This window comes from Myotis yumanensis, unplaced genomic scaffold (genome assembly GCF_028538775.1).
Source record: "Myotis yumanensis isolate MYYU_CA2020_CCGP unplaced genomic scaffold, mMyoYum1.0.hap1 SCAF_8, whole genome shotgun sequence".
In the NCBI taxonomy this organism is placed as follows: domain Eukaryota; kingdom Metazoa; phylum Chordata; class Mammalia; order Chiroptera; family Vespertilionidae; genus Myotis; species Myotis yumanensis.
The window spans coordinates 45618429-45638867 of NW_027223759.1; the positions used below are offsets into that span (position 1 = coordinate 45618429).

At 39.3% G+C, this 20439-nt stretch overlaps 1 protein-coding gene across 3 annotated transcripts in view; it reads left to right on the top strand.

Annotated features, from left to right (window-relative positions):
• Positions 1 to 20439, top strand: part of METTL8 (methyltransferase 8, tRNA N3-cytidine) — a 77808-nt gene that overhangs the window by 1585 nt on the left and 55784 nt on the right. Inside the window, exon 1 of one of the 3 annotated variants that reach the window (XM_070422773.1) lies at positions 14781 to 14874. The exons of 1 other annotated variant lie outside the window; for it this stretch is intronic. In XM_070422773.1, coding sequence (XP_070278874.1) covers positions 14860 to 14874 — 15 coding nt within the window. In that variant the 5' untranslated portion in view covers positions 14781 to 14859. Of the gene's footprint in view, positions 1 to 14780; positions 14875 to 20439 lie in introns of those variants that run through there. One more of the 3 variants, XM_070422772.1, reaches the window with a different exon arrangement.

The following is a 20439-nucleotide window of genomic DNA, read 5'->3' on the forward strand; positions in this document are numbered from 1 at the left end:
AATAAAATGCAGAAAGATTTAGGATTAAAGGGTTTATAGTAATGTTTTTAAAAAGTATTTTAGTTATTCAAAGACTGTATAGATAACAGCATAATATGTAAATAATTATAAATGAATACTCATATCTATCAACTTTAAAAAACACACAAAATAACCTAGAACATTACTTAAAAATTTGACATGTCCTGTGTGCCCTTCCTAGGTCCTAGATCCCTCTTTCCTCTTCATATAGATAAAATATGGTTACGTTTTCAATGTTTTTGAACATTGTTTAAATTGAATCATACTGTATATATGTACTCTTCTATAAATTGCCTAGTTTTTCCAACATTACGTTTGACAAGGTACCTGAGTTCATTTCATTTATTTTTACTACTGTATAATATTTCATTGTGTGAATTTACCACAGTTTCCCATTTGCTACTGGCTGGGCTTTAGTGTCTTTCAGGTTTTTTTATTTCTAGAAAAGTGCTGCTATAGGCATTCTTAAACCTGCCTCCTGTTACACTTGTTAAAGTATATGTTTGTTTTCTATTGCTGTGTAACAAATTACCAAAAACGAAGCAGCTTAAACCAATACCATTTATTATCCCTAATTTTTTTTCTACATGAAAAACCACTTGTCCCAGCACCACTATTGCAGAGTCTGTCATTTCTCCACAGATCTGTAATGTTAACTCTTGTTTCATATCAAGTTTACATTCATGGTCAGGTCTGTTTCTAGGCTCTGTTTTCTCTTCCATTGTTCTGTTTTTCTATCCCTAGCCTAATACCTGACCAATTTAATAGTAAGGGTTGAGAGCTGGTAGGGCAAGTCCTGTACTTATTCCTTTTCTTCAGGAGTATCTTTTTGTTTTTGCAGTTTGCACTTCCATATATATATATGTATTTTAATTTCAGAAAGGAAGGGAGAGAGAGATAGAAACATCAATGATGGGAGAGAATCATTGATTGGCTGCCTCCTGCACACTCCCCACTGGGGATCGAGCTCACAACCAGGGCATGTACCCTGATGGGGAATCAAACTTTTACCTCCTGACACTCAACCACTGAGCCACACCAGCCAGGCTCATACATCTTTTGGAACCTGCTTAAGTACCACAAAAAAACCTACTGAAATTTGATTAGTATAGCATTAAATCTATATATCAATTTGAAGAGAACTGACACCTTTGCCATATCAAATTATCCTGTGTATGAAGACAATATGACTCTCCATTTATTTAGATCTTTAGTGTCTTTCAATGAAGTTTAATAATTTTTCTTAAAGGATTTCATATTTTGCAACTTCCTCAATACATTTTTATATTTTTGGCCAGCATTATAAATAGTATATATATATATATTTTTTTTAAATATATTTTATTGATTTTTTTACAGAGAAGAAGGGAGAGAGAGATAGAGAGTTAGAAACATCGACCAGCTGCCTCCTGCACATCTCCTACTGGGGATGTGCCCGCAACCCAGGTACATGCCCTTGACCGGAATCGAACCTGGGACCTTTCAGTCCGCAGGCCGACGCTCTATCCACTGAGCCAAACCGGTTTCGGCTAAATAGTATATTTTTTAAATTAGATTTTCTAGCTATATATTTTTGGTATATCGATCATCTATTTAGCAACCTTGCTAAATTTTATTTTTAATAGTAATAATTGTCATTTGTAGGGTTTGGGGAATTTTTCTATGTAAGTAATCATGTCCTTAGAAAACTGTGACTGTTTTGTTATTTTCATCTCAATTCTTACCTTTTATTCCTCCTTTTCTTCCATTGCTGGCTTGGACCTCTAGTGCAGTTGAATAGAACCAGTGATAGTGGACATCCTTGTCTTATACACTTTTATAAACTTCTAATATTTCACCATCAAGGATAACATTGTAGATTTTTGCTGGCCACCCTTAATCAGGTTAATGAAATTCTCTTCCATCCCATATTTGCTAAAAGCCTTATTAGATTTTTAATTGTGAGTGTTGAATTTAATCAGCTACTTTCTCTATTTGCTGAGGTGATCCTATAATTGTTTTTCTTTAATCTGATAATTTGGTGAATTTCTGATAATTTTCTAGTGTTAAACCAAACGAGTTTATTTAGAGAAGTTGTGATGTGTTTGTTTTTCATACATTGTGAGATTTGGGTAGCTGCTGGCTTCATTTCTCACTCAGCTTTCTGGACCTTCGCTACCTTTTGGTCTCCAAAGATCTCTTGTTCCTTCTTGCTGACTCAGTGATGCAGTTAGCAAGATATATTTTTAAATATATTTAACCAGCTTCTTGTATTTCATAGTAGAAAGGTTTTTGGACTATGAGGTTCACCAAATGGTCAGAACTAGAATTCCACTTTCTTATATTTTTAGTGTAAAAGTTTCCATCCATCATTTCTTTATTTTTTTATTTATTATTTTTAAAAAATATATTTTATTGATTTTTTACAGAGAGGAAGGGAGAGGGATAGAGAGTTAGAAACATCGATGAGAGAGAAACATCGATCAGCTGCCTCCTGTACACACCCTATTGGGGATGTGCCTGCAACCAAGGTACATGCCCTTGACCAGAATTGAATCTGGGACCTTTCAGTTTGCAGGCCGATGCTCTATCCACTGAGCCAAACCGGTTAGGGCTATTACTATTTGTTTATTGTCTAAAGTTTTACATATGCTCCCCCCCCCCCCCCCCCCCCCCCCCCCCGCAGCCATTCCCACTGCGGCAAGCCCCCACCGCCCCAGTGTCTGTGTCCATTGGTTATGCTAATATGCATGCATACAAGTCCTTTGGTTGCTCTCTAAACCCCCACTTCCCCTGCCATTTGTCTCTGCCATTCATCGTTTCTTTCTTCTCCTCTTCTTGTCTCTATGCACAGCCATTTCCCTCCCAGCTGAAAACAAGGACACAGTGCTGTGTAGTAGAAAGAGCATCACACCAAGGGTTGAAAGGCACAAGTTAATAGTGCCAGCACCACTTAGTGAGATCTTGACCAAGTCACTTACTCTGAGTTTAATTCAATCATCTGCTAAGTGGGAACACTCAGGATTGAAGTGAGAATCACAGGAGCTTATAAATGTGAACACGTTGTTGTGAGGGGAAAGGATAAGAAGCAATGATGTCAAGTACATCACTTCCTAACATGGCTAGGAAAAAGTAACAGAAACAGGGAGTTTGGGGAGGGAAAGGGTTGATTAGTAGAATGGAGGATTTTTTTTTTAGGGTGGTGAAACTATATGCATTTGCTAAAACCCTAGAGCTTTTCAACACAAAGAATAAACAATGTATGCAGAATTTAAGAAGATAATTAAGAGGTAGTGGGGATTCCAGGATGGAATGCAGGCTGTAACAAAAGAATCTAACTGTATTAGAAATGTAAGTGGTAACCTCCCTGAAGGGGCCAGGGAAAAGGTACTGACCTAAGTAACTTTGAAAATGAAACTAAAATGAAAGACAATAGGAACTATGCATGTGCACTATACTCTAAGTCAGCGGTTCTCAACCTGTGGGTCGCGACCCCTTTGGGGGTCGAACGACTCCTTCACAGGGGTCGCTTAAGACCATCGGAAAACACATATATAATTACATATTGTTTTTGTGATTAATCACTATGCTTTAATTATGTTCAATTTGTAACAATGAAAATACATTCTGCATATCAGATATTTACATTATGATTCATAACAGTAGCAAAATTACAGTTATGAAGTAGCAACGAAAATAATTTTATGGTTGGGGGTCACCACAACATGAGGAACTGTATTAAAGGGTTGCGGCATTAGGAAGGTTGAGAACCACTGCTTCTAAGTGAATGTTTCCCGCAGAAGTATGGGTTAACAATTCTCAAACCACTATACCTCTGTAAGTGCTAAAAACAAAAACACAATGATGGGAGTGTGTCAAACAGGGATATAGGAGCCAACTGAAATAAATAAAGTAGTATTAGGTTATAATCCAAAGTTTAAAATAATTATCTATGAGTCCATACTATTATAAACAAATGATTGAATAAATAAATAAATGGGAGAGAAGAGACAAATCTCCCATGCAAAAAAATTTCAAATAATTTTATGTAGTTACTCTTACCTTAAAGAGGTAGAGCATAATTCACCACTCCTTAAGTGTGGACTACACATAGCCATTTCCTTTCAAGGAATACAGTATGGAAAGGGCAGGGGGGCGGGGGGCGGGGGGCAGCTTTACAGTGGAGAAATCTGTCAACTGCTACCTCAGCCAAGTGATCAAGGTTAACATCCACAGTAATAAGTTATGTTCATATTGCGTACCCTTGATATGATGTGAGGAGAATGGCAATTTACTTCTGTGGTTTTCCTCCCTAAAACCCATAACCCCAGTTTAATCATGAGAAAAATATCTGATGGATATTTATTGAGGAGTATTTCATCAAATACCAGATCAGCGCTCCTCAAAACTGTCAAGGTCATCAAAATCAAAGAAAGTCTGAGAAACTGTTAGAGCCAAAGGAGCCTACGGAGGCCTGCTGACTAAATGTAATGTGGTGCCCTGGATAGAATCCTGGAAGAGAACAAGGAAATTAGGTAAAAACGAAAGAAGTGTGAATAAAATATGGACTTAAGTTTATAATAACGTATTAATATTGGCTTCACTTATTATAACAAGTATACTAATGTGAGATTTTAATAATAGGAGAATTCTGCACTATCTGCAACTTTTTTTTATAAATCTAAAATTGTTTTAAAATGAAAAGTGTACTTTAAAAATACAACAGAAATATGGAAGACACCACTATATAGAGGCGGCATAGCTTTAATGACTAAGAAAATGAACTCAGTTATTGGGTCCAGGTCTCAGCCTCACTATTTACTAGTTGTAAGAGCCTGGTTATCCTAAGTAAGTACTTAACCTCACTGTGCCTCCGTGTACTTGTCTGTTAAATGGGTTCTTGGAGAACTAAATGAGTCACTGTATGTAAAGCGCCTAGAGTATGCCTGGCACACGGCACTATATAATTCTTTGATTCTGTTTATCATTACTACTTTGCTTTGCTCTTCAGTTGAGGACTCCCAACACTAGTTTCATGCTACAGGACTAAGTGACGCAGAAGCTAGAAAGCCTGACAGGACCTACTTTTTATGGGCATAAGCATGACGCACATAGAAATGCTGAAGTTAACTTCATTTGGTTTTCAGGAGATTCCTCACTGAAATGTCCACTTCCCTTGTTAAACTGATGTTTCTTTAGGACAGGGCACTGCTTCCAGTGAAAATCGCTCAGATTTAGGATTCAGCATCTAAAATTTTGGTGATATTTGAAACAAAATTAAATGTATTATAGAAACATGTTTTAGGCCGTCTCCTTCTCTACCTAAAATACGTATCAACTTTTTTAAAAAATATATATTTTATTGATTTTTTACAGAGAGGAAGGGAGAGAGATAGAGAGTCGGAAACATTGATGAGAGAGAAACATCGATCAGCCGCCTCCTGCACATCTCCCACTGGGGATGTGCCCGCAACCCAGGTACATGCCCCCGACCTGAATCGAACCCAGGACCCTTCAGTCCACAGGCTGACGCTCTATCCACTGAGCCAAACCGGTTTCGGCCATATCGACTCTTTAGAAAACTCCTGATAGATCAGCAGCACAGGTAGAAGAGTGAGGAGGCCTGCTTGGGTTGTGGCTCTGGTATGTGTGTGATCAAGGCAACTCAGGAAACCTCTTTTGAGTCTCATCTCCCAAATCTGTAAAACGGTGATCATACAAATGCTTGTTTGCCTTCCTTTCTCAATTACAGGATTGCTGTAAGGATTAAGTGTGAAAATGAGAGCTTTCTGTAAATTGTAAAACCTATACAAATATTATTGTTATAGTAATTCTGAGGTTTTCAACCAGAATAAAACTCTAATAGGTCTTTATAGTCATATCAAGTGTTGCAGTCATCTGCATACCTTTATGTATTTATTATGTAATAAGGTGAAATCATTTGAATTTAAAATGCTTTTGATGGGGGTTGCAGGGTCAGTGGGAAAAAATAGACATCTGTAATACTTTCAACAATAAAGATTAATTTTAAAAAATAAAATAAATGCTTTTGATGGTACATTTTCTCATGGGACTTTAGTTTTTATGTTTTTCTTGATGTTACGAAGGCATTGTTTTGATCTGGAATTGTCTTTTGGGGTCGGGGGTACAGTTTGAGAAAACTCTTCACTGAAATTAGGTAGAGAACACAAAAGTGTGTCCCTGTGGTTTGGTAAGTTGTCTCCTTCAGAGACACACCCTCCTGTGCTGGTGTAGAGCTGACCAGCAGAGGGTGCAAAAGCTTTCCCAGGAGTTGGGCTGGGCAGACCTGACTGGTGCCATCTGTGTGTGCTGCCTGACGATGATCAAGTGCTATCAATGGAAAGGTTCTGGCACATAAGAAAGTTACCGAGTGAAGACGGAGAGCAGCCATAATGTCACACAGCACTGTAGCATGTAGCAAGTTCCAGCCGTAGTTGGTGAATAGGAAGTGTCTGGGTAACCGGAATTTGACATTCTGGTATGAATTATTTGTCTGTTTTCCACCTCCTCCGGCTACTCTTTGCCTTTTCTAATAATTTCTTTCTCTTTCAGGGCTCTTTGCCCTACCTGCTCAGCACCTGCAATCTTATGCCTTACCTGGTCTAACAAGTTGGGGTCTTTTAAAAGTAGCCTTTCTCTGGACTTCTTTGGCCGTAGTGCGTTTGGGTCTTCAATCCAGCCATCCACAGCACCCTGTCCAGGTCCCATTAGCGGGCTCTTACAGGTTCCATGCCGTCTTCCCTCCATGTAAATGGGTGACCACCAGAAAAGTTTGGAAACCTTTCTAGTGTTACTGTTAATACTGCCTATACCATCTTTTTTTTTCTTCCTTCCCAAGCATGAATCCTCTACCCATGAACATTATATAGAAGTGATTTTGAAAATATTTTTGTTTTCTGATTATAAAAGTAGTTTGAGTTTACTTAGAAAGAGAAAAGTACATTCAAAATATATTTAAAAAATATATAAGGATCTCCTTGAGCCTTTCAATGACAGATAACTATTATAAATTCTTTTAGACCTTTCCTATGAATATGTATACTTGTTGGCATATATGTTGTTTTTTTGAAGTTAGTTCCTGTTTTAGTTTTCTTTATTTTTTCATTATGCTAATTTTTTTAAAGATCATACTAAAGGTGCTCTCTTATACCTGACTTTTTTCCTTTAGCCAATAAATAATGGACTTCTTTATGTATCAATAAATTTAGATTTGAGCAACATATTAAGTGGCTACATAACTTTCTTTATATGGATGTACAATAATTTAGTCAGTCCTCTAAAGATGAGTATTTAGATTGGACTTTTTCAGTATAATGTGCAAACAATGCTGTGACAAATCCTTAGGATCCTTCCGATTATATTCTTAGGATATATTTCTATAAATGGAATTTTCCATAAAGGTCTTTCTTTAAAAATTTCCATATGTATTGCCACAGTTCCCTCAGGAAAGGTCTTTCAGCGCAGGCATATATGTTATTTTTTTAAAGTTAGTTCCTGTTTTAGTTTTCTTTATTTTTTCTTTATGCTAATTTTTCAGCCCTGACAGTGTGTGAGGATGCTTGCTCCTGCACACACTGACCAACATTCCACCTTCGCCAAAATGATAGTAAGCCATTGCACCATTCTTTAAAAGGGCGGACTTTCCAATCTCCATGTCACCCCAGAAAATTAAGCTAAGGCAGTGGTTCTCAAGCTTTTTCTTCTCAGGACCCCTAGACACTCTAAAAAATTATTCCGGTTCCCCCGAGTTTCATTTAGGTAGATCATAGTTACCCATATTTACTGTATTAAAAATTAAACTGAAGAAAAGATAATAACATTTATTATTATTTAAAAGTAACAATAGTACCCCATGGCATGTTAGCATCAGTGACATTTTTACTTAAAAATTTTTCCCAAAAAAATTAGAAGAGTGGTATAGTTTTACATTTTTGCAAATATCTTTAATGTCTGGCCTAAGAGAAGATGATTGGATTTTTATATATATATATATATATATATATATATATATATATATATTATTGATTTTTTACAGAGAGGAATGGAGAGAGATAGAGAGTTAGAAACATCGATGAGAGAGAAACATTGATCAGCTGCCTCCTGCACATCTCCCACTGGGGATGTGCCTGCAACCAAGGTACATGCCCTTGACCGGAATCGAACCTGGGACCTTTCGGTCCGCAGGCCGACGCTCTAGCCACTGAGCCAAACCGGTTTTGGCGATGATTGGATTTTATATTTGCTTCTGCTAAGTATGTTATGATATGTTCTGGTTGATGTATTTGAAGAAAATGTAATCTCACGCAGATGTATAAATAGTTAGAAAGGGAGGAGTAATTTAATAGTCTCTTCAGAAGTGTGTGAATATTCTCCTTTGACACTACACCAAATTCCAATATGGGATAATTTCTTAAAGGTTAACTGCAATATAATATTTAAATCCAGTGGTCTGTTACATTTGAATTCATTAGTCTGTCTTGTACTTTGAATGGATCTTTTACCCATGCATGATTTTGTGGTACTATATGTTGGTCACCGGGAAACTATCGGTTCACTGAGTTATACACGTCTTCCTAAGGTTGACACATTTCATTACACAATGTAAAAAATAACTTGCCCTGGCCAGTGTGGCTTAGTTGGTTGGGCATCGAACTGTGCACCGAAAAGTTACGGGTTTGATTCCCAGTCAGGGCACATGCCCAGGTTGCGGGCTCTATCCCTGGCAGCAGGCAGCGCATCATAGTATATTGTAATGTCTGGAGGATCAAGCACTCCCCCACCTCCTTAACCCTATCTTGACACAACCAGCATCACTCATTTCCTCTGCAGTATTTTCCTGGCGCTTCCTGCATGTTTATTCTTCCAGATGAACTTTTAAATCATTTGGTCAAGTTCTCCAAAAACATTTTTTGAATTTTGATTGGAACAAGTTTAATTTTATAGATGATTTTGGCAAGAATTTACATTTTTACAAATACTGAATCTTCAACTCCAGAACCTATGTACTGTCTTCCTGTTTATTGAAATTATCTTCCATGCTCTTCTGTATGTTGTATAGCTTTCTTTATATCAGTCCTATACATTAATGCCAATGCTAGGTATTTCACATTTCTTGTTGCAATCATAAGAGGGATCTTTCTCCCTGTATACTTTCTATTTTTGCTATCCATATATTTTAAAAAATTTTTAAATTAAAAAAAAAAACAACCCAAAAACCAAAAAACATCTAGCTCATATTTCCAGATAGTTTTGGCTTCTTAAAAAAGAATAAGCAAAAAGCATACTATCATTTGTGGTAGTACAGTTTGTACTGTGTGAACTTGATTTATGAGGTTTGGCTGTTTAAGTCTGTTTAAGGAAACAGAACATACCAGAAGCTATAGCTCAATGAATATGATATTTCCAAGCTGGTTATGTTGGGAGACTATACATTTATGGCAACAAGAATAACAACTACTCTAAAGACAAAAAGGGTATATATCTTAAAGCAAAGAATTTGCCACCACTGAGGATATTAAAAAGAATCCGTAAGCTTGCCATTAGGCCATTATCTGAAAATTGAATTTCAAGGATGTTTTACTATTATTAGAGTAAATAGTAATCTCTTAAGGTGACTTATTTGAAGGCTCTACACTTACTTTGATGTACCAGTCTAGTTTTTAGTTAAAAACAGCATTATTGTATAGTTATTCCTTATATTATCAGGTGGCAAAGAGATGGCTGATAGGTATTATGGATTTTTTGTTGTTGTTGTTTTAAAAGAATTATTTAATCAGATTGTTTTTGTATTAAATAAGATTCAAGTTGCCCCAGGCAGTGTTTCAGCTATTTGGGAAAATGGAATTTGCCAGTTTTCTAAGGCCATTTAAAATAAACAAATTTCTTTTCATTTGCATTATGGATTTTAAAAAATGTGTGGACTAGCCTGGTATATTAATCACCATTTGAAATGTTCCTCTAAAAATGTGGTTCTGAGCTCTTAACAACTGACTTACAAATGATCTTAGAAATAAGACTTTTATAGGTTGAAGATTACTAAGGTTTCTCTACATGATATGGTCCTTGGAGGTTAAGAATATAACTAATATTCTCAATTATTCTTAAGAAACTTGCTGCACCATTATTATTCATGGGCTTTGAAAGAAATCATTCTTAATGTTTACGTAAGAAAAAACCTACAGAGAATTTTTATAAGTTTATTTGAGCCAACACTGATGACAATACCTGAGAAGCAAGATCTCAAAGGCTCCAGAGATGAACAGTTTTTGCGGTTTCTTTTATGCATTTGAAATTAAGGAGAGACCATAAGGAAGATTACATGAAGGTGGGAGAAAGCAAGAAATGAATTGGCTTATAGGATAGTTAGCAAAATTATATGCTCTCTTGAAGGTATTACTCTGGCATTTCAAAGGGGTGTTACTCCTGGCATTTCAAAGGGGTGTTAACTTAGATGCGAGAGAACAGTAGACAGAGCTTGCTTATAAGTTTTTCAGTAAGAAGCTGTGGGCCTGGGGCATGACCACCCACCATGACCTGTCCAGTTAGGAGTTTATGATCAGATCGCCCTGTGAGGTTACTGTCCACAGAGCCCCTTTTTAACCCACATTAAATGTACTAGTTTTTTTGTTTATATAATTTCTCAGCATAATGTTTCTTATGTGTTGGTTAAAGAGTACTTGTGTTCTTTTTTCCTTCGGGTGAGGAGCAGGCTCCAGATCAGACTCCTCTGCGTGACTTTCAGGGCTGACCACAGGCAATGACAAGGCTTTTCCCGGAAGGCCTGAGGGGAGAAGCTGCCCTCCCCACGAGGCCCCCTGGGCAGCCATGTTCATATGTGTATCTGCATTCTGATAGTTAATTCGTGCATCAGGACCCACAAAATGGTGGTTTCTGCAGCCTGCACTTTCAGGAAACACCTGCAAGGAAACCTAACATTCACCAATCACAGTCCTCCCACTCAACATTAGTTCACCTTACCCTAGAAAATAGGACTTGCTAGCTCCGTAAGGAATCCCTGTCCTCTCAGCCAACCACGCCCTGTTTTCACACTGCCTCTTCTATGGCTCCATACAATTCTTGCTCTTGCCCCACATCCCTTGGGAAGAGTGCTCCACTGCTTGTGAGGTACGGTACTCCCCGGTGGATGAAAAAGGGGGTTCTATGGAAAATAACCTCACAGAGTGATCTAATGATAAATTCCTAACTGGGCAGGTCATGGTGGGTAGTCATGCCCCAGGCCTGTAACTTCTTTAGTGAAAGTTTGTAAGCCAAACCTGCCTATTATTCCTGTGTATCTAGGTTAATACACGTTTGAAATATCAGAATAGCCCTCTAAAAGGGTATTAACCCTCAAGAGAGCACATAATCTTGTTAATTATCCTGTAATCCAATCCCAGCATGGTTCACCCACCCACCACCACCACCACCATCACCACTGCTGCCACCCCACTGCTGCCCCAAAGTGTATGTCATCTGTTTGGCTCAAATAAACTCATAAAATTCTCTACAGTTTGGACATTTCTTATGTCGACACCCCCAATCCATGGATTGGTTTCTCTTGAATAAAAGACATCAAGATTGTTACTGAATTATTTTAGTTTGTCATTTGACAATTCTGGGCCCAGATGACTGCATTCAGAGGACTTCTTATGGGGGCCTCTGTATACAGTAGACACTTTCTCCATGTTGGTTCAGTACCATTCTATTTTTAGCTCTTTCCCTTTCCCCACATCCATGACCATCGGCCATAAAAAGGCAGGAGCCTGGGGAAGGGGGTGGCTCCCGGGCAATGAGACAGTTCCCCCCATATGGGCTGCATCACTTGATTCTTACCTGGTGCCATTCCACAGGGAGAAATGGAACACTGGTGAGCTCATGCCTCTTTTGCTCTCTTGCTTACACTGTTACAGTAAATAAAAGGCTTGATTGTTACTTTCAGTTTTCTTTGTGTCCTAATTGTCCACCTCAACACCTGATTGCTCAACAGTGGGAAGTAGGAATGGTGTTTGTTCCTAATTATTTATTAATTTGTGTGTGGGTGTTTTCTTTTAAGTTTTAAGGGGTGCCCTTTAGGGATGTTTCTGGAATTTACTGAGTAATAATTTGACTTTACATTTGTGGAACACTGTGTAGCTTACAATGTTCTGTGTGAGAACTTTGTGACTTGAGATTTACTTTCATTTCTACAAATGAACCTATACAAATGAGGCTCAGCCAAAGTAAGTGGCTTTACCAAAAATCATGATTAGTAGTCCTGGCTGGTGGGGCTCAGTTGGATGAGCATCATCCCATGCACCAAAAGGTCTCTAGTTTAATTCCCGGTCTGGCACATGCTCATGTTACGGACTCTATTCCCAGTAGGAGGCGTGCAGAAAGCAGCCCATCAATGTTTCCCTCTCCTTCCTCTCTTTCTCTTTCTCTCTCTCTCTCAAAAGAAATCAATAAAAACATTATTTTAAAAAATCATGATTAGTAGATAGCTGAGCCAGGATTTGAACTTGAGGCTTATTATATTCTGAATATTACTATATTCAGCACTTGCTACTCTACTACCCCCACTTCATTGGTAAATTAAGTCTTTCATCAGTTTGAGAAGATGGAACTATTTAGGGCTGTTTAAACTAAGAAGGATAATAGAAGGTTTAATCCTGTAGTACTCATGAAGCCCCATGTAGTACTCATGGAAATTGTAAGAAGAGCAAGACTAATGATAACAGTAATATCAACTAAAGTTTATTGAGCACTTACCATGCACCCAGCATCATTCTACAAATATGCTACATAGATCACCTTTTGTAACTTCTCTGTGTATTGAAATAATCTTATTAGCTACATTTTATTCAGGAAATTGAGATTAACAAAGTTAAGTATCATATCAGAAGTTATGTTGGTAGCAAGTGACAAAGCCTGGACTTATCTTAGTTCAAACCCTTCACCTCTTCACCTGAAATTGCTTTCCAAGGAGAATTGAGGTGATTCTACCCTTCTTGAGCTATTTCTGCTATTAAGGAGGAATAAGAGTAGAATGCTCTGGAACAGAATCTTCTAATGCTGTATTTCTCAATGTTGAAAAATGTGTAAACATTCATTTAAAGAAAGAAAAATTCGCAGACCCCTGGGTTGACTTAAAATATTTTTACTATATTGTTACATAAATCCAGGTGTAAGTTTCTTTTGCATAGAGCTCTTATTCAGTGACAAAGTTAAAATAGTTGAAGAGATATAACCACAAAGCCAACAAAATTCAAATGAGCAGTATGATAATGTGACTACTGGTGTTTCACCAAAATTCATTTGCAGCACTCATTATAAACAAGAAATTGACTGACCACTGCCACACAGATTCTTTGAACTTTAGCCCATCCATACTATGCTGTGTACTGTGTGACTTCTCAATTCCCTCACCACTTTTCTCTATTCAGAATACTGCAGAACCTTTAACAGTGTGCTGTATACTCAGATGCATCACTTCTGTATTAGATCTGTGCTGCTTGTTGCCAACAAGATCATAAATGCAAACATAGACACGGAAATCAAGTAGCAGTTTACATTTGTTCCTATTGATTTTCTTAGATTATTATTATTACTAGAGGCCCAGTGAACGAATTTGTGCACCCGTGGGGTCCCTCGGCCTAGCCTGTGGGATCGGGCCAAAACCGACACTCCAGCATCCCCCGAGTGGTCCTGGATTGTGAGAGGGTACAGGCCAGACCGAGGAACCCCACTGGTGCACAGTCAGGGCTGGGGAGGGACACAGGAGGTTGGCCAGCCAGGGAGGGCTCCAGGGCGTGTCTGGCCCATCTTGCTCAGTCCTGATCAGCTGGACCCCAGCAGCAAGCTAACCTACTGGTTGGAGCGTCTGCCCCCTAGTGGTCAGTGCATGTCATAGCAAGCAGTTGAGCGGCCTTAGTATATCATTAGCATATTATTCTTTGATTGGTTGAACGGCCGACCAGACACTTAGTATATTAGGCTTTTATTACATAAGATTATAAAAACACAGTTTAAAACTTTGTTATGGGCCCTTCCCTGGGGCTCAGTTGGTTGGAGCTTCATCCTGTACACCAAAAGGTGTCGGGTTTGACTCCTGGTCAGGGCACATACCTAGGTTGTGGGTTTGATCCCCAGTCAGGGCACATACGGGTGGTGGCTGATCATTGTTTCTCACATCGATATTTCTCTCCCTCTTTTCTCACCTCCTTCCTTCCCTCCTTCCCTCCCCCTTTCTCTCTTTAAATTCAACAAACATAACCTCAGGTAAGAATTAAAAAAAAAAAATTTGTCATGGGGCCTTAGTTTGACGAACCCTTTTTTAATAACCCTGTGTCCAGTGGGAGAGTGTTCTTGAAGAATAAGGGTTGGAGATCTATTATAATGACCTTCGTATTAAAATGAGATGGTGGATAAGAGTCCACATTTTAGCCTTTGTTCAAAATGTTTCTCTTTCATAGGTGTTTATGGCCTTGTGGTTCTTTCTAACCACACTGCAAGAGCTTCTCATTCAAAGCAGGATTTCCTTCTCATTGTTAGTGTTTCTGTTTTTGTTACTAGGTGACATGGGTTAAGAACTCAAAAGGCCTCCACCACACTATTGTCTGTGTCCATGGGTTATGCATATATACATACATACAAGTTCTTTAGTTTATTTCTCACTCTCCCCACCCAACCCTGCCTTCGCTCTGAGATTCAGCAGTCTGTTCCATGCTTCTATGTCTCTGGATCTATTTTGTTCATCAGTTTATTTTGTTCATTATATTCCACAAATGAGTGAGATCATGTGATACTTGTCTTTCTCTGACTGGTTTATTTTGCTTAGCATAATGCTGACCAGATCCCTCCATGCTGTCTCAAAGGGTAAGAGATTGTTTTGTTGTTTTGAGCACTTTCCTACTTTCTGGCACTAAAAGATGCTACAAATTTATCTTATATTCCCTCCCCCAGCCCTACAATTAGCCATTTCTCCAAAGTGCCTGGTTACCTTTATTAGTGAATTAGAGGCCCAGTGCACAAATTTGTGCACCAGTGGGGTCCTTCGGCCTGGCCTGCATGATTGAACCGAAACCGGCTCTCTGACATCCCCCAGTGAGTCCTGGATTGCGAGAGGGGTCAGGCCAAGCCACAGGACCGTGGGAGGGCTTCAGGGCATGTCCATCCCGTTTCGCTCAGTCCAGATCAGCCGGACGCCAGCAGCTCTGACTACTGGTCAGAGCGTCTGCCCCCTCGTGGTCATTGCATGTCATAGCAAGCGGTTGAGCAGCCTTACCATGTCATTAGCATATTACACTTTGCTTGGTTGAATGTCCGACCAGTTGACCAGACACTTAGCATACTGGGCTTTTATTATATTGGATGATATTAGGAAACAAGATCCAGGTGCTTAGTGTGTGTGTTTTGCAGTGGGGTATGGTCGCTTCTAGGCCCTCTCAGCTGGCAGAGTAAAGGATATATATATTATATTGTTGAGAAACTTGGTTCCCACCATTTGCTCCCTATTTCTGAGTTGTTTAATTCTAGTATATGTATATACTAGTTTCAGAATTGCCAACCTTTTATCAACTGGAGTACAGTGCTAATTATAGACTCTACTAATTTACAAAGTTGTTAGCATATTTTCCAAATTATTTTTTTATTCTCTGACTATAACATGCACTTTCACACTTCTTTTTTCTTTATTTGGGCTAATCCCTCTGCCGGAGATGCCCTGGCTTTCACCCTTCTCTTCTTGGAATATCCCCACTTATTCTTTTAGATCCAACACAAGGTTGTCCCCACTAGGAAGCTTTTCCTAGCTATTATCAATAGACTTATTCATTCCTTTGTGCTCTAGTAGAACCTTACACCTACCTCTGCTATACATGTATAGGACTCTGTTTCCATCTCAATCTTCTTCACTTGATGTTAAGGTTCTTGAGGGGAGGAACCAAATGGATTTGCCCCTGGATTCCCAGGACTTAACAGTAATGGTAATTATTTGTTAGAATCCTCTTGGATGAAAATAACAGAAAACCTAATAGTGGCTAAAATATAGAATTTCTTTTTCTCATCTAGCAAGAAGTCCAGAGGAAGGTGGCACCTATCAGTAATGCCATCAAGGACCAGGCCCCTTTCCTCCTCTGTACACAGCATCACATCTAAGTTCAGGAAGGAGGCAGGTGTGTCAGGGCCAGGAAACTATCTTCTGACCCCTTTCCCTTTAAGCAAAGGCTTTAGCCAGAACATAGTCACATGTCTCCTCCAGCTGCAAAGTAGCTGAGAGGTGAGTTTTTAGGAAGACTGATCTTTTGAATAAGAACAAAATGTTGGAGTTAAGCTCCAAGTAATCACAAGGCCACAAGAAAATCAGGGATTTGTTTCCTGTTGGATAAAAGGCCAGATGACAGACAGAAGACCAGGCCAAAAAAGACTAAGACAAGAGGAGAAGAGAGGTGACCCCAATGGGAGCAGCATCTGACTGTTAGAGGTAAAAAGTACAGGTGCATCTAATATACTCTGGCCTCCTACTCGTAATCCTATAGAAATTCTGTATGGTCTCTGAAACTTTCAGCTTATCTGTTCTCATGTTGAAATTATGCCATTCCTATGAATTTTATTTTTCATTCTCTGGCCCTTTCTCTGACTGTGTCGTTCCTTCTGTGGTGTGGCGGTCAGAATTTTACCCGACAGTCCATGGTCCAGTTTGCCTTGTTTTTTTTGCAAGTCATAACTATTTGTGGTTCTTTAAAATATAATTTACAGTGCTATAATCTCTGTCTACCTAAATCCCACATTCTTTTGAAATTATGGAATTTTCACTTTTCTTTGGAAGTGAAATGTGGACACTTTTATTCCCTAATGTTATATTCATCTATTATGACTTCAATTTTTAATAATATTTAATTTTGTGCCACAACAGCCTTAATTAATACGTTATTCCAAACATGACTAGGTAAATCCTGCAAAAAGGTACAAGCATCTCCTTCACCTAGTTTACTAAGGAACCTTTGCAATGAATAAGAAAGCATAAGTTCCATTAAGAGCAGAACTGCATCAATCTCATTCATGTGAATTTGTAAGAACTGATTACAGGAGAAACCAAGATGGCGGCATAGGTTAACGCTGGAGTTTGCTGCCTCGAACAACCACTTCAAAAATACAACTAAAAGACGGAATGGACATCATCCAGAACCACAGGAAGGCTGGCTGAGTGGAAGCTCTACAACTAGAAGGAACCGAGAATCAGAGGAGGCGCAGTGCTGAAGTAAAATACTAAGGTGCGGAGTGCGCGGCGCGGGCTGGTGGCTGAGGGCGCAGTTGTCGTTTTCAATCCGGAAGGAGCCTCAGACTCTGAGCTCCAGATCCGGGCGAGTCTCTAGGGACCCAGACTCAAACGGGAGAAGCGGGACTGTCTGGCTTCGGTCCCTCCGAGGTTTGCAGCAGTTGCTGGGACAGAGAGGCAGAGCCCCTGGGGGTGGACTGAGAGCAGCCATAACTGCTCCCTCCTCCGCCCTGTTGATCCTGTGGGACCCACCCCGCCCAAGCCCTGCACAGAGCCATTTGCCGAACAGCCTCAGGCAAAGGCTAGATTAGCACCTCCCTAGAGGACAGAAGTTCTCCCACTGCAAACACAGCTGATTCTCACAGCCAGTTGGCCTGGAGGTCAAGTAGTAATTACCTACAACAATCAAGGCTTGACTACAACAAGACTGCTCACAGAGACCACAAGGGGGTGCACGAAGAGTGTCTACCTCAGGTAATTGGGACACTTAACATGGAAAGCCACTCTATCGACACAGCGAAGCATAAAAAAATACCAAGACAAAGAAACAGACCACAAAGGACAGAACCGGAGGAAAGCAGGCTACTGGATATAGAATTCAGAACCACACTTTTGAGGTCTCTCAAGAGGCTTCTAGAGTCTGTCGATAAACTTGATGAGATGTACAGGAAATCTAATGAGACCCTCGATGGTGTGATAAAGGACCAACTAGAAAGTAAGCATACACTGACTGAAATAAAGAATATTATACAGACTCCCAACAGCAGACCAGAGGAGCGCAAGAATCAAGCCAAAGATTTGAAATGCGAGGAAGCAAAAAACACCCAACCGGAAAAGCAATATGAAAAAAGAATCCGAATGTGTGAAGATAGTCTAAGGAGCCTCTGGGACAACTACAAGCATACAAACATCAGAATTATAGGGGTGCCAGAAGATGAGAGAGAGCAAGATATTGAAAACCTATTTGAAGAAATAATGGCAGAAAACTTCCCTTACTTGGTGAAAGAAATAGACTTACAAGTCCAGGAAGCGCAGAGAACCCCAAACAAAAGGAATCCAAAGAGGACCACACCAAGACACATCATAATTAAAATGCCAAGAGCAAAAGACAAAGAGAGAATCTTAAAAGCAGCAAGAGAAAGAGGCTCAATTACCTACAAGGGAATACCCATACGACTGTCAGCTGATTTCTCAACAGAAACTTTGCAGGCCAGAAGGGAGTGGCAAGAAATATTCAAAGTGATGAATACCAAGAACCTATAACCAAGATTACTTTATCCAGCAAAGCTATCATTCAGAATTGAAGGTCAGATAAAGAGCTTCACAGATAAGGAAAAGCTAAAGGAGTTTATCACCACCAATCCAGTATTATATGAAATGCTGAAAGGTATCCTTTAAGAAGAGGAAGAAGAAGAAAAAGGTAAAGATACAAATTATGAACAACAAATACGCATCTATCAACAACTGAATCTAAGAATCAAGTGAATAAATAATCTGATGAACAGAATGAACTGGTGATTATAATAGAATCAGGGACATAGAAAGGGAATGGACTGACTATGCTTGGGGGGGAAAGGGGTGTGGGAGATGTGGGAAGAGTCTGGACAAAAATCATGCACCTATGGATGAGGACAGTGGGTGGGGAGTGAGGGCGGAGGGTGGGGTGGGAACTGGGAGGAGGGGAGTTATGGGGGGGAAAAAAGAGGAACAAATGTAATAATCTGAACAATAAAGATTTAATTATTAAAAAAAATAAAGTTAAAAATAAACTGATTACACACAAAGTATGAATGCAACTTAATATCCTTTATCAGCCCATCAAATCTAATTAATGCCTCCAGAAGTTATTGTATAGCACACATAAATGTGAAAAGAAGTGAATGAGTTACAGCAGATTTCATTCTGGTCCAACATACTGTTTTTAGAGACAACTTCCAGAGTAATTAGAATAGTATACCCTTCAGATATTTTGGATTGAGGCAGGCTTGAGATGGGTTACATAAAACCCTTAAAGAAATAACCTGTGAAGCCCAGTAGCCTTTTTGTAAGTGAGTGCAGGGATGGCCGCCTTTAAGGGTGGTCGTGGAGAGCAAAATACTGAGCCTGAGATTCCCATTTTGAAGCTGCAGTGACTGGCGTCAAAGTGTTCTGTAAGTACTTGCTGTAATTGTTGTTGCTAATAACCTTATTTATACCAGGAAATTATAATCATCGAAAGAAAGATTAAAACAAGATGTACAAGTTGCCAGATAGTCACCCTGGTGTTCACTGACATTGACAGGGTGAATTGAAGCTTCCGTTTCACCGCAGTGCATTTGATGCTTATGCGTTTCTTACCTGTTGGCTTTCACTATCCAACACAGTACATACAACAATAGCACTTCCGTTTGCTCTCATTAATGCTAGCCTCTCAGGTAATGTCAGTGCCGCTTTATCAAGATGATGCTTGTTCCTCTGAATGAAGACTTGTACCAGCTTCCCAGCTGAGAAAAGCTAAACAATTACAAAGGTAAAAACATGACTGTCTCACTAATTTGTTCAGTTGAAAGATGCTCAGAACCCAGGAAATATGAAAGAGGAGTTAACTTTTAAATGGAGGGCAGGCATTTAGTGTATATTTTACGGCAGTTTTCCCCCCGAGATTTCCGTGAGCGAGACAACTGGAAATCCTTGGGGAGCCTTACAAATAGTTTTTGCTCAGAGCCAACCAAGTGCTCCAAGGATAATCATAGATCCAAACAGCCAGCAGTACTGTTTGCTCTAGTTCTTTGGTGCTGTGCTAATAGTATTGATGTGAGAATGCAATCTTAGGATCAAGCTTTAGTGGCAAGGGATATATGTCCTTCTTTGCTGCTACTCCTCAGCTGTGTAAAAGTAGTCCAGTTGAAAAGAACTGGTTGTTAGAATGTTAGATTATTTATGGGAGGCGCGGGTGCTTTGCTTGTACCTTGAAATGTGAGGACTGGAAAGAATAACTGCTCTCCTAAATCTGGGGACTAGTGTCTCGCAGTGGCATTACTTGCTATTTGATTAAGGCCCGAGAGAAGAAACAGAATCGAGAGAGAGAGAGGGAGAGAAGGAATTCTGGCCTCCTTAAAGTCAGTTACAACAAATTAGCAACCCAGAGCAGACTGGAGAATCAGTACTGTGATCTTTCTTGGGTG